At 43.3% G+C, this 15,232-nt stretch overlaps 1 protein-coding gene across 1 annotated transcript in view; it reads right to left on the bottom strand.

Annotated features, from left to right (window-relative positions):
* Positions 1–15,232, bottom strand: part of LOC124263972 (phosphatase and actin regulator 4-like) — a 109,228-nt gene that overhangs the window by 12,950 nt on the left and 81,046 nt on the right. Inside the window, exons 6-10 of the mRNA XM_046698702.1 lie at positions 5,545–5,709; positions 3,539–3,845; positions 2,150–2,331; positions 1,086–1,239; positions 778–834 (exon numbers count right to left, since the gene is read on the bottom strand). Coding sequence (XP_046554658.1) covers positions 1,160–1,239; positions 2,150–2,331; positions 3,539–3,845; positions 5,545–5,709 — 734 coding nt within the window. The 3' untranslated portion in view covers positions 778–834; positions 1,086–1,159. The remainder of the gene's footprint in view (positions 1–777; positions 835–1,085; positions 1,240–2,149; positions 2,332–3,538; positions 3,846–5,544; positions 5,710–15,232) is intronic.

Raw genomic sequence — 15,232 nt, 5'->3', positions numbered from 1 at the left:
ATTTCATCAAAAAAAATTATTGTGAAGAAATGGTACCATATCGCTTCATGTAAACAAAGAAATAAAATGACTTGGTCAGTGGAGATTTTACCAAGAGATATGTATTCCAGTATATATGCCATATATATGCCATTTTAATTGCAGGTTTTACTCCATAAACATACAATAATTATAGTCCTACTCTATAAACATACAATAATTATAGTCCAGACTATGGTTATGTGGCACTCTGTCAACTTCAGGTTGTTTCAAGATTTGAGTTGTAATAATGAATGACGTTGTTGCTGTGAATAATGTAGAATAATGTAAAACAGAAATTGTATGTATTGGAGGCACAGAATTTTGCAAATATTGATGTAAACATTACTGTATGAAATTCAGAGTAAAAGAAACGTTAGTCCACATATGCAATGAATATGTTTATTTCCATATAGTGTACCAACAGGATTACCTGGTGTAATTCAATTCAGACCGATGACTGATCACTCTACGATATATGATGTACATAGGTTGGTGGTCCACAAATGCCATTGTGTCACTTCCCACTAATAGCCTGCTGCTTTCTGGTATATCACTGGACATTCTGGAGGCTCCTGCTCCCTCCCCACTCTACACCTAACAGTAGAAGTGCTCTCCCTATCACTACAGCATCCCATGACTGGACTACATTTCCCTAAATATTTTAACAAGACAGCAGCTTGCAGAGCTGATGATTTTTCTTAATCTTGCCACATCAAATAATACTCCTGCAAAACAAGTGAACAGGAAAACACCTACTGTACAAAATATTCCTCTGTTCTAACTCCTCTGGTGTGGGTCGTAAAACTCAACCGCCTGTAAAACAACAAATTCAAAGATGAAGGCAAGTGTTAAACAATGGTCTTGGAGAGTTCTCCTACTGATGATCAGGTCCCTTCTCTCAGCATTTACATTTACATTGTATAAGTCACTGAAACCCCCTGTTTCACATGTTTGAGGTATGGTAACTTCTTGTGAAAGCTGGTAGCTCTCTGCTATGACTGGAGACAATACATCTGATAGCTAGTTGCAGTCCATTCACGCACATCCTTCATGTTTAATCTTACCTTGTCAATTTGGAACCAATGGCTTCCTGTGTCTGTTTGTTTTTCGTTCTCACTCTTGTTCGGTATGATATTTTTCAATGAGCTCTCTCGAGATGGTCTGTTGTTGAGGAGCGAGCCAGGCTGTCTTGTCTTGCCACCTTGGCAGCTAAGCCAGCTGAAACATACAGTACAAGATTAGTATCTAAGAAATGACTACACCAACTATTTAAACAAGTGGTACAGCATTACCCAGAAAGCAACCCTCAGTCATAGTGATGTACACCAAGACCTAGTCTCTGAATATATGTACATATCATTTTGACAGAAACAAATAATTCCATTTAAAATTATAAAGAAGCTCCATTGAGATTCGAACCTTCGGAAATCTAGACTTGCTTCATAAAGGGCTTTACCAATGGAGCATTGCTGGGTGGAAGGGAAAATAATGTGGTTCAGGGACTGTGAGACAGACTAATAATGGAAAGGTGATCCTTCTCTGAATCTTAGAATAAAGGAATATAAAGTATCATGGCATTACAAGAATACAATGTATTGTGGTGTATGAAGAATATAATGTGCAATGGGGTACGAGAAAAAACGTGCCAAGGTATATGGGGAATACAATAGTGTCATGGTGTACAAGGAATACAATAGTGTCATGGTGTACAAAGAATCCAATAGTGTCAAAATGTACAAGGAATACAATAGTCTCATGGTGTATGAGGAATAGAACAGTGGCATGGTGTACATGCAATACAACAGTGGCATGGTGTACAAGGAATACAACAGTGGCATGGTGTATGAGGAATACAATGGTGTCATGGTGTACAAGGAATACAAGAGTGGCATGAAGCATGAGGAATACATTAGTGGCATGGTGTATGAGGAATACAACAGTGGCATGGTGTATGAGGAATACAATAGTGTCATGATGTACAAGGAATAGAATAGTGTCATGAAGCATGAGGAATACAATAGTGGCATGGTGTATGAGGAATACAATAGTGGCATAGTGTATGGGGGATGAGAACTGTGTCATGGCGTATGTTGTACACGTGTTTTCACATGCAGGTATTCCCACTTACTGTTACAATCATCATCTTTATAGTGGATTTCCTCATCAGAAGAATCAGAGTCACCGGGGATGTTGTCATAGTCCCCCTGTTGATGCAACGCTGCCGCTGCTGCCAAAGCTGCTGCCGCTGCTGCTGCTGATGCCGCCTGATGTGACTGTGTCATCATAGGGATGTTTTCCTTATCACTTTCACTGCAACAAGCCACAGTCAGAAGTCGGATATGAACTTCTTTCAAGGATTGGTGGTAAACAGAAGGCAGCAAACTATGTTAGGAAATAACAACGGCACATTTACAACAAATACCCACTTGTAACAAACTGATAGACTGACTGACTGAGTTTGTATTTACGCCGCTTTTAGCAATATTCCAGCAATATCACAGCGGGGGACACCAGAAATGGGCTTCACTCATTGTACCCATGTGGGGATTCGAACCCGGGTCTTTGGCGTGACGAGCCAACGCTTAAACCACTAGACTACCCCACCGCCCCCAAACTGATAGATATACAATATACTTTTTCTTAATGGATATAATGAACAAGCTTATAGCGAACTGACAGATACTGTGAACTAACGTTGAGGAATTGTGTGTCCTCTGTCTGTGCTGAACATGGAAAATATTCTGAGATATTTTTAAACGTTTTGAATTATTCACTGAGTGAATAGATCAAAACGTTTAAACATATTGAGTTGGAATATGTTCCATATTCAATGTCCATGAGTTTTGTGATCTATTTATTACACACAGGACGGGAAGACAGTGTCATCCATGATGACAAATCCAGTAAACAAAAACAAAAGGGAGATAACTCTGTCACGACTACATTATAGATGAAAATAAACAAATATAAATATTCAACTGAAAAATAATACTTATCCTCAGGACACTGAAATAGAATGTTAATTATCCACAAACCTAATGTTTTTTTGGTTGACATTTTGAGCTATAATGTTATTTAAATATATTGAGGTGGCAACAGAAAGTTTGGCATTATGACATCACTATTATTGAATAACCTAGTTTGGTTACACAACACTCGTTGCTGATAACTTTCAACTGGTTACACAACACCTGTTTCAAGTAGCCAATATTATCTCATAAAGATATTCAGAACATGTGTCTAATAACGGTAGCTATCCATTGTCATCCTGTGAGTACTTACCTACACCATGAGGTATGACGAAGACTTTTTAAAGTTTTATCAGAGTTTTCCTTTTTGTTCTAAAAAGAAAGACCTTAAACAGACAGGCAATTAATGCCATGACATAAGTTCTCTTGAAACCTATTGTCTTTTGACAAACAGGAATAGAAAAACAAATATACCATCAAACTGATCTCAAAAAAGAAATGTTAAGCAATTTTAGAACAGGAATGATTTACTGCTCTCCTCCACTCACTCGGCTGCTATGGTGACATGGGCTCTTGGAGGCCCTGGTTTTCCCATTGGTGTAGGGAGTGGTGATATTTTAGGTTCTCCTGAAATGCCTGCAGCAGAAGTGTTCATTGGCCTGGCTAAACTTGACGTTTTTTTATGTGAGATCGGTTTGGGTGCTGGGATTGGTGGAGCCTGGCCATTCTTGAGTTTGAGAGCACTTTTGCTGGGTCTTAGAGAGAGATCAGGTTCTGAGGCTGGGATGGTTTCATACGCTGGTGGGCCACTGTTGGACTCCTCAGAGCGGCCTGCTACTTCCTCCTCATCATAGTCTGAAACAAGAAATGGATACTGGACATAGACAAACTGCAAACACTGACTTTTTCATGATATATGTGACAGTTATTATTCAAACTGGGACACAATGTTTCCACAAAGATGTCCTTCAAAGATTTCACAAAGATACTCTTGAAGATACATATTCTTCAAATTGGACACATCATTATGCTTACCGTTCAAACTGAACACACTGACTAAGACCATCATAAATTCAGACCTACTTACAGAAGGAACTATCTGTGTGACCCTGTGTGCAGTGTTTACCAATAGAGGGAATTATCTGTGTGACCCCGTGTGCAGTGTTTACCAATAGAGGGAATTATCTGTGTGACCCCGCAGCAGTGTTTACCAATAGAGGGAATTATCTGTGTGACCCTGTGTGCAGTGTTTACCAATAGAGGGAATTATCTGTGTGACCCCGTGTGCAGTGTTTACCAATAGAGGGAATTATCTGTGTGACCCTGTGTGCAGTGTTTACCAATAGAGGGAATTATCTGTGTGACCCTGTGTGCAGTGTTTACCAATAGAGGGAATTATCTGTGTGACCCTGTGTGCAGTGTTTACCTATGGAGGGAATTATCTGTGTAAACCTGTGTGCAGTGTTTACCTATAGAGGGAATTATCTGTGTAACCCTGTGTGCAGTGCTTACCTATTGAGGGAATTATCTGTGTGTCCCTGTGTGCAGTGTTTACCTATAGAGGGAATTTTCTGTGCGACCCTGTGCGCAGTGCTTACCAATAGAGGGAATTATCTGTGTAAACCTGAGTGCAGTGTTTACCTATAGAGGGAATTATCTGTGTAACCCCGTGTGCAGTGTTTACCTATTGAGGGAATTATCTGTGTGACCCTGTGTGCAGTGTTTACCTATAGAGGGAATTATCTGTGTGACCCAGTGTGCAGAGTGTTTACCTATAGAGGGAATAATCTGTGACCCAGTGTGCAGTGTTTACCTATAGAGGGAATTATCTGTGTGACCCTGTGCGGAGTGTTTACCTATAGAGGGAATTATCTGTGTGACCCTGTGTGCAGCGTTTACCTTTAGATGGAATTATCTGTGTGACCCTGTGTGCAGTGTTTACCTATAGAGGGAATTATCTGTGTGACCCTGTGCAGAGTGTTTTCCTATTGAGGGAATAATCTCTGTAACCCTGTGTGCAGCGTTTACTTATAGAGGGAATTATCTGTGTGACCCTGTAGACGGAATTATCTGTGTGACCCTGTGTGCAGCGTTTACCTATAGAGGGAACTATCTGTGTGACCCTTTGTGCAGTGCTTACCTATAGAAGATGAAATTATCTGTGTGACCCTGTGCGCAGTGCTTACCTATAGGAGAAGAAATGATCTGTGTGGTGAGGTGCACAGTGCTTACCTATATGAGAAGAAATTATCTGTGTGACCCTGTGTGCAGTGCTTACCTATAGAAGAAGAAATGATCTGTGTGGTGATGTGCGCAGTGCTTACCTATAGGAGAAGAAATTATCTGTGTGACCCTGTGCGCAGTGCTTACCTATAGAAGAAGAAATGATCTGTGTGACCCTGTGCGCAGTGCTTACCTATAGAAGAAGAAATTATTTGTGGGATGAGGTGTACAGTGCTTACCTATAGAAGAAGAAATTATCTGTGGGATGAGGTGCACAGTGCTTACCTATAGGAGATGGAATTATTTGTGTGACCCTGTGCGCAGTGCTTACCTATAGGAGATGGAATTATTTGTGTGACCCTGTCATTGAACTGGACCAAAGAATTTTGTGCTTCTGCGGTAGGGGGATAGCTAGGGGGAGGTGGCTGCATCAACTCCATAGGTGGTACCACCGAAGGGGGCACCACGACTGGCCGCACACTAGCAGAGGACGATACTGCAACAGAACACCATCACGATTAGGAAGCTGACAAATGTACACTAGTATTTTATCACTGCCATACCTTGTATTTGGGCTGCAAACCTAATCTTCAGATTTTTATCAGACATGTACTGGTTGACCCAGAGCAGCGCTTTCATTTGTGGGAAGTATATACACAAGTATATACACAAGTATACAAGTATATACACAAGTATATACACAAGTATATACTCAAGTATACAAGTATATACACAAGTATATACACAAGTATATACACAAGTATACAAGTACATACACAAGTATATACACAAGTATACAAGTATATACACAAGTATATACACAAGTATACAAATATATACACAAGTATATACACAAGTATACAAGTATATACACAAGTATATACACAAGTATACAAGTATATACACAAGTATATACACAAGTATACAAGTATATACACAAGTATACAAGTATGTAATTTTTGGAGTAAAATTGATATTTTATACTTATCCTGACTCATGCTCTTTTGCTTGTCTTCTTCTTCTTCTTGCGAACATAGTGGAACACTTGTATCTCCTTATTTGAAGCTCCCTTCAAAGTAAAATCACTAATTGGTACTCACCACGAGCTGCTCCCCTTTGGTCCCCCTGGCGGGAAAGGTGTCGCCACCCTCTTGCCATGTGCTTCACTCTCTCCTGATTTTGGCGAGCCCAACACTTGGACTTACAGGAAATCCAAAGTGTTATGTGGGGAGGATGGGAGGAGCTAACCTCATGAGTCAGGATAAGTATAAAATATCAATTTTACTCCAAAATTACATATTTTCCTTATCCTGACTCATGCTCTTTGCTTGTAGAATCCCTAATGAAACGGAGGTGGGAGTAACAGAATACTTTGGATTTATAATTAGTGATTTTGTATAGATGTAACTGTAATATCCCCTCACGGGAACTTCATGAAGGCATAGACTTAGGATATTTCCTGTATTAAAACCATGGGTTTGATAATGCCATTAAAAGGGGAATTACATTATTAATATATTGAACAATACATATAATATATATATATATAAGTGACTCTAATAGAGGCACTGAAACTGAACATATCATAGTATAAGCTTAAGGCTGAATAACTTAAGCTGAATATATATACATAGCCCTAATAATTCAGAGTTATAAGCTAGATAAGTATGTATATAATACATATTAATCTTGTGAGGGTACAGTTAACGCCTACGAGGGACTGTCAGTTGCTGAGCGAGGGACCAGTGGTCCGAATGGTGAATGCTAGAGACATCTTCTGTAGTGATGTCTCTCAGGTAGTGATTCATGAAACACTATGTTAGATTTCCAATAGCATCCTTCCATGTCGTGTTCAATGAACAGTTACCATGCAGGGCTGCAGGTGGAGGCCAGTGCCCTGATCTCATGTGGATTTGATGCTGTTGGTGGGTCCAAGCCTGCTGCCTTGTAGGCACGGGAGGATGACAGTCCTTATCCAAATAGATATTGTGGTCCGTGACACTTCTGTTTGATTAAGTGAGGGCGATAAGGGGATGAATAAACGTTTGAGAAATCTTCTCCTTGTTTTGGATAAATCAAGTAAATAAACTTTGAGAGCTCTTACTGGACACAGTGATAAGTCTTGTGTATCTTGTGATCCGAGAATAGAGGATAAGCGCCGGGATGTGGAATAATCTGTCTGGTTGACCTGGCAGTTGATTTTAAGCGATGAAATCCCATCTTAGTCCGAGTGCTGTGTTATGATTGTCATCAAACTGTATCCTCGTAATCTAGAGCGTGAATTTCGGACATTCTTGCTGCCCATGGCTAGAGATATTACAAATAGTGTTTTCTGTGAGAGAAATTCAAAGTTGTCGATTCCAATGGTTCATAAACCTCACTAGTGAGGTGTTGTAACACTATATTCAGATCCCAAGCTGGAAGTGGAACTTCGCTTTTGGTCCTCCAATCGGAAAGCCCGTAGTAAGGCCAGTAACTCTGGAGATCTTGTCAACTTGACCCCGTTCTCATGGTGATTACAGAACTAAGCGCGGCAAGATATGTTGATATCGTTGAACCTTTTCAATGTTTGTTTTGGCGAAGGTAACACAAATAGTCTGCCACTTGAGGTTGTGAAGCCTCTCTCGCTGTAAAACCTTTCTTTGCTGCATAATTTTGAAACTGTGCCACTTGTCGTGCGTACAGAGTTACGAGTTGAGTAACGTAAGGCAAGCGTGACTGCTTTTGCCGCCCTGGCAGAATATCCTCTCTTGTTTAAACACATTTGTATACAGTCCATACGTGTAGTTGGAACACTCCTGGGTTTCATGCACTTGTTTGGTGTGAGGATGAATTAACAGGTTTGGCGCTTGGTAGCTCCAGTGCTGGTTGACCGACTTTCTTGAATTAGTATGGAAACCGTTCTGGCTAGACCAGTAGAGGCGCGACCAAAGTGAGTTGTAGGCTCTTTGTTTGTCTGATTTTCTGTAATACTTGAGGTATTATTGCTGGCGGCGGAAACGCGTACGCATTGAGGCCTTCCCATGATAGACTTAGAGCGTCCGTTGCCCAAGCTTGAGGGTCTGGGACTGATGACACGAATGTCGGTAGTTGATTGTTGAATCGTGTGGCGAATAGATCTATTAGCGGCGCTCCTAATTGCTTGATTATCTGTGCAAATATTTCCCTGTTGATCATCCACTCTGTCGGTGATGGTAGATGAGGCCGAGAGAGAGCGTCTGCTAGTACATTTCTGGCTCCGGGAATGTGAACTGCTCTGACATGTAGATTTAGATCTTGTATTAGATCGAACAGTTGAAAGCTTAGGTTCAAAAGGTTCAGCGATCTCGTTGAGCCTTGCTTGTTTACGTAGAACGCCACTGTCGAATTGTCTGTATGGATCATTAGGTGCGCATTTTGTAGAAATGTGCTCCAATGTAGGATGGCGTTGATTTTGCTTTCTTGCTGATTCCATAATCCTGATATCGTGTGGTTGGCGAGATGAGCTCCCCAACCTTGGAGTGACGCGTCTACATATAGATGGGTTTTGAATTCCTGCTCTGCTAAACAAATCCCTTCGCAGACATTCGATTTCTTGGTCCACCATAGTAGATGAGGTCTGAGATGTTTCGGTAGACTGAATGGTTGTACATCGTTGAGATGTGCGTTGATGAGGACCTGTAGGGGACGTAACTGTAATCTGCCTGTGACAGTCCTAGTAGGCTCTGCCATTGTCGAAGTGGCAACGGAGAGAGTAGAGCTGGTGGAATGGTCTGTTGTATCTTGAGCCAACGGTCTTCTGGTACAACGATACGGTTGCGATTTGTGATGAATCGAATACCTAGGAACTGTAGGTCTTGCGATGGTACTAGGTCCGACTTGCGTAAGTTTACTAACCATCCTAGTTGTGTTAGTAGCTTTATGATGTAATTTAACTGTAGTTTGAGACGCTGTGGATCTTGATCTACTTGTATCCCGTCGTCGAGGTAAAATGCACTGCGTAGCCCTTGACGATGTAGAAAGGTGATAATCGGTTTCGTTATCCTCGTGAATAGCCAGGGGCTGATGATATTCGAATGGGGAGTACTTTCCACTGGTAATGTAGCTCTTCTAGAGTAAACCGTGGGTATTTCCTGGAATCGGGATGAATGGGGATGTGCAGGTAGGCATCCTGTAGATCTATGCTGCCCATGTAGTCCATAGGGATCGAATCATCTGGCGTAACTGAGGTAAATGTATCATCTTGCGAAACCCGATTGGTTTGTGTAGATAATTCTTGTTGAAAAAGCTCATGTTGTAGATGAGTCTGTATTTCTCCGTGGAGTTTTTCTTGGGAACTAGGAAAACTGGGGAGTAGAAACCTGGTTCGATGTTTGCTTGATCTATTACTTCTATGGCCTGTTTGGATAGGAGTGATGAAACAGCCTCTCTTAACTTTGGTAGTTGTTGCGCTTGTAAATCGAACTTGAGGGGTTTGATTGTCAGCGGAGGCTTGGCCTGTAGTGGGATACGAAATCCGTGTTGAAGAATGTTGGAGACGTAAGGGTCTTGCAATATTCCCCAGTTTTCCCAGTGTAGTTGGAGGCGTCCACCCACTTGTGCTGGCTGTACTGGAACGGCTGGGGGTGGAAGACTCCAGTCGTTCCGAACCTGTGTTTCAGCGTCTATAGTTGCGGGAACCTCTGGGTGTCCTGCCTCTTCCTGACCCTCCTCTATAGTTGCCATATGGGCGTCGAAAAGAATCTTTACCTCTAGAGCTGGCTATCTTCCTGTCTCTTGCTCTTTGTAGGCCCGTGAACTTAGATCTGCCTGAGTATCTTTGTGAAGTCTGACGAATGACGCTGGCTAGTGTGTCCATCGATTTAATCATAAGGACTTCCCTGGAATCCTTAGAGACTTCCTTGGCGACTTTGTCAATTTCTCCGTCAAAGATGGATGTTGTCGACCACGGGGCTGTATAAAGTGGGGCTGTAAAGTTCTCACCCCAATTGCAGGAAGCGAGGAGGCCTTGACGACGAGCTAAGGTCAGTGCTGCTGAAACAGATGTAAGATGATCCGTTAAGAACTGCTGATCTTTCTTTTGCATAAGTAAGGCAGAGTAAATCATTCTATCATCTTCAGTCGTGGAATCACGGAATCTAGTAATAAGAGTCTCATTGATCGTCCTAGATCTATTTAGCCCAAAGAACATACGTCTCGTCATGGTTTCTATATGAGCCAACTTGCGATCATCCATCTTGTAAATCTTGTTCTTGACATCGCTGATGATCTTATAGTTCTCATCGATGTCCTGGGCTTTGTAGAAGGGGTCCATGTTATGCGTGGAGAACTTCTTGGCATGAAAGTTTGGCAGATGTGGTGTCTGAACTTTCGTAGCTTTCTGGAAAGCTGCATCTAGATTCTGTGGCACTGCCGCGATCGGGTCGATCGGGGGTAGTGTGATCGCATCTGGATCGTCTTCTTTCATCAAATAAGTCTGCGCTGTATTGCCACTTTTAGATGGTGATGAGAGATCTAGGTTATTGACCATCCAATACCGTATCTCTGCATCGGAGAAAATGATTCCTCCATCATCCTCAATACCATCATCATTAACGAATGGTTGATGCTCTTCGGGACTGCGTGTAGCTGTCTGTATGTCCGATAATGCTTGTGGCGATCTAATTGACTTGTGCGCAGCTCTATGTGGTGACCTGACGGGTGATCGACATGGTGATGAACGAAGCGGAGATCGTCTATGGGATGATCTTCTTGGCGACTTGTGAGGCGAACGTTGATAGCTTCGCGAAGCTCTTCTATAGTCCCTCGATGTCCTTCTAGATGATGAAGATCTGGAATCATGTGCCCTTCGCGAATGCCTTCGCGAAGCTTCATTTGCGTCCGGTCCGGGGGATCGATGATATGACCTTCGCGAAGGCCTCCGTGACGTCTGATGGTCCGAGTCCATATCTAGGGATGAAATCGAAGATGGTGATGATCTGTCCAGCGAAGACCTTAGCGAAGGCTGTACATCTAGGTCCTTCGTCAAAGGTGGTCCGGGACTTCCTTCCAGCGAAGGTGACATCGTCTTAGCTGCTACGTTGACGGGGGTGCCTCTGGGGTGCTGTCTACGTTGGAGCCTTCAGCGAAGGCTTCGGACCCTGCTTCTGCAGTTTGTAGTGGTCCTCCATGATGTTCATAATTTGCCGCATCATGTCTTCTGGGATGATCTGTGGCCGAAGTCGTCGGCGTCTTCTCTGCGATGGGGTCCACATCAATAGCGTCCGGCGTCAGTGTAGAGGCATCAGGCTGCATGGTGATCTCTGCAGAAGTCACAGTCGCTGACACCCGGTCGCTTCTTGTGCCGTAAGTCGGGGATGATTATCGGCTGATCATCGTAGAGGCCCAATTCTGCTGCTGGAGCGATCTCGGCTGAGAAAGTTCTCGCTGTCTTAAATGATTTCCCTTTGGAAGTCTGCGCTGCCCTGGGGTCCTAAGTCTGCGTTGAGAAGGCGTTGAGGCCCTCTTAGACTTGGTCTGCGATGGCCGGGGATGTCTGGGGAGGCGGTCGTTTCTTCGAGGTAACGGACTGCGTCCCGTTCCTCTACCGCAGGGGTCTCTAGCAGCACACCAGGCGGGAGAGAATTCGATCGCTAGCAGCTGACTGGATGGAATATCTGGACTATCTGCCATGTTTTGCCCTTGTTTGCGTGACCTATCTGCAGCACGTCTTAAGGCCTTAAAGATGATATTTATTAAATGCAGAATGAGATAGATTAATGCAGTAACTGCAGCGTGAATCAAAGCGCTGCGGCGTAGAACAACTAGGGCATATTACATGCGGATCAGAGGCGGAAAAAGCGTAATCTACAAATAGTACAGATTTTCATCAGCGTAAAGCTAGCTGAACAATCCGCGAATACCGTGAATAAACAGTAGAAATCACGATAAATAATCAATACAAATTAGTAAAGGATACTAGCTATACCTCTATAGTAGCCTAAGAGAGGTAAAACTAAGAAAATATCAAAGGATATGGTGTGTAAGGAGACACGAGGCTCTCACATCCTGCTCACTGGGCGAAGAAGGAGAGAGTGAAGCACATGGCAAGAGGGTGGCGACACCTTTCCGCCAGGGGACAAAGGGGAGCAACTTCGTGGTGAGTACCAATTAGTGATTTTACTTTGAAGGGAGCTTCAAATAAGGAGATACAAGTGTTCCACTATGTTAGCAAGAAGAAAGAAGACAAGCAAAAGAGCATGAGTCAGGATAAGGAAAAATAAGTTAATGAGGTCAAGAAAACAAAGAAAGACATGCAAACATTATTTAGCAACCATTATTATGAACTTACAAATTTGCACTTCACAAACACAAACAAATGACCCCAAATATGTTTTCAGTAACCTTTCAGCTGAAGCATGAGTGGTGAGATGACCACAGAAGCTACCATGAGGGGCTGGATGCTTCATTTAGCAATATTCCAGCAATATCAATGTTGGGGGACACCAAAATGGGCTTCACACATGATGACAAGTAATATTTTCAACATTTTGGGTAAAAGATAATATTTCATGGAGTTCTTTCACCTAAATCTAGGTATCACAGATGCTAATTTCAGAATTGATCAGCTAGGTGTGGTCCTGTAAAACACATCATCCACAACAAGCAGGAGTTACATGTTGGCTGTGACAGTCGTCTTACTCGGACTATGTCCTTATGGTGGAAACAGCTCCTGGCGGTCATCTGGCTGTCAGCCACTGCAGGGGTTGCCTCCCTTACTTCCCACCAGCCCCTCAAGGCACTCACTATAACAACAACCCCAAAACTCAAACCTCTCTGAACCTTTCCACCTAGCTGAATTACATCTATGGGCTCAGCATTCAGTACAGGCTAGATACAGGCTGGCATTCACTCAAACCTCACAACATTCAGTATAGCCTTGGAGCAAGGCTAGATACAGGCTGGCATTCACTCAAACCTCAAAACATTCAGTACAGCCTTGGAACAAGGCTAGATACAGGCTGGCATTCACTCAAACCTCACAACATTCAGTACAGCTTTGGAGTAAAGGCTAGATACAGCTGGCATTCACTATTCAGTACAGCTTTGGAGCAAGGCTAGATACAGGGCATTCACTCAAACCTCAACATTCAACATTCAGCAAGGCTGCAAACAGGCTGGCATTTACTCAAAACCTCACAACATTCAGAGAGCAAGGCTACATACAGGCTGGCATTCCTCAAACCTCACAATCTGATTCCAGTGATATCTACAGCCTGGAGCAAGGCTAGATACAGGCTGGCATTCAAAACCTCACAACATTCAGTACAGCCTTGGAGCAAGGCTAGATACAGGCTGGCATTCACTCAAACCTCAAAACATCAGTACAGCCTTGGGAGCAAGGCTAGATACAGGCTGCCATTCACTCAAACCTCAAACCTACAGCACAACATTCAGTGGAGCCTTGTACAGCCTTGGAGCAAGGCTAGATACAGGCTGGCATTCACTCAAACCTCACAACATTCAGTACAGCCTTGGAGCAAGGCTAGATACAGGCTGGCATTCACTCAAACCTCAAAACATTCAGTACAGCCTTTGGAGCAAGGCTATACAGGGTGACATTCACTCAAACCTCACAACATTCAGTACAGCCGTGGAGCAAGGCTAGATACAGGCTGGCATTCACTCCACTCAAACCTCAGTACAGCATTCAGGCTACAAACCTCACAACCAGTTTGGAGCAAGGCTAGATACAGGCCTTGGATAAGGCTACATAGCAGGCTGGCATGGCATTCACAGGCTGGCAAACCTCACAACATTCAGTACAGCCTTGGAGCAAGCTAGATAATGGGTGACATTCAGTACAGCTTTGGGAGCAAGGCTAGATACAGGGTGGCACTCACTGACACCTCACAACATTTAGTACAGCCTTGGAGCACTAGATACAAACCTCAAACCTCAACATTCAGTACAGCCTTGGAGCAAGGCTAGATACAGGCTGGCATTCACTCAAACCTCACAACATTCAGTACAGCCTTGGAGCAAGGCTAGATACAGGCTGGCATTACACTGGCAACCTCTAAACCTCACAACATTCAGTACAGCTAGATACAGGGTGGCATTTGGAGCAGCCTTGGAGCAAGGCTAGATACAGGCATCTGACATTCACTCAAACCTACATACAACATTCAGTACAGCCCAGGGAGCAAGGCTAGATACAGGCTGGCATTCACTCAAACCTCACAACATTCAGTACAGCTTTGGAGCAAGGCTACGAAGGCTGGCATTCACTAGATACAGGGAGCAAGGCTGATACAGGGTGACATTCACTCAAACCTCACAACATTCAGTACAGCTTTGGAGCAAGGCTAGATACAGGCTGGCATTCATTCAAACTCAAACCTCACAGTACAGCTTTCAAGTACATACAGGCTGGAGCAAGGCTAGTATACAGGCTGGCTAGATATTAGGGCTGGCATTCACTCAAACCTCACAACATTCAGTACAGACTTGGAGCAAGGCTACATACAGGCTGGCATTCACTCAAACCTCACAACATTCAGTACAGCTTTGGAGCAAGGCTACATACAGGCTGGCATTCACTCAAACCTCACAACATTCAGTACAGCTTTGGAGCAAGGCTAGATACAGGGTGGCATTCACTCAAACCTCACAACATTCAGTACAGCCTTGGAGCAAGGCTAGATACAGGCTGGCATTCACTCAAACCTCACAACATTCAGTACAGCCTTGGAGCAAGCTAGATACGGGGTGACATTCAGTACAGCTTTAGAGCAAGGCTAGATACAGGGTGGCATTCACTGACACCTCACAGCATTTAGTACAGCCTTGGAGCAAGGCTAGATACAGGGTGGCATTCACTCAAACCTCAACATTCAGTACAGCCATGGAGCAAGGCTAGATACAGGCTGGCATTCACTCAAACCTCACAACATTCAGTACAGCCTTGGAACAAGGCTAGATACAGGCTGGCATTCACTCAAACCTCACAACATTCAGTACAGCCTTGGAGTAAGGCTAGATACAGGCTGGCATTCAAC

This window comes from Haliotis rubra, unplaced genomic scaffold, assembly GCF_003918875.1.
Source record: "Haliotis rubra isolate DU_JTF1 unplaced genomic scaffold, ASM391887v1 Scf90, whole genome shotgun sequence".
Lineage (NCBI taxonomy): Eukaryota > Metazoa > Mollusca > Gastropoda > Lepetellida > Haliotidae > Haliotis > Haliotis rubra.
Note: the sequence above shows the minus strand (reverse complement) of the source record. Positions and strands in the feature narration are given on the sequence as shown.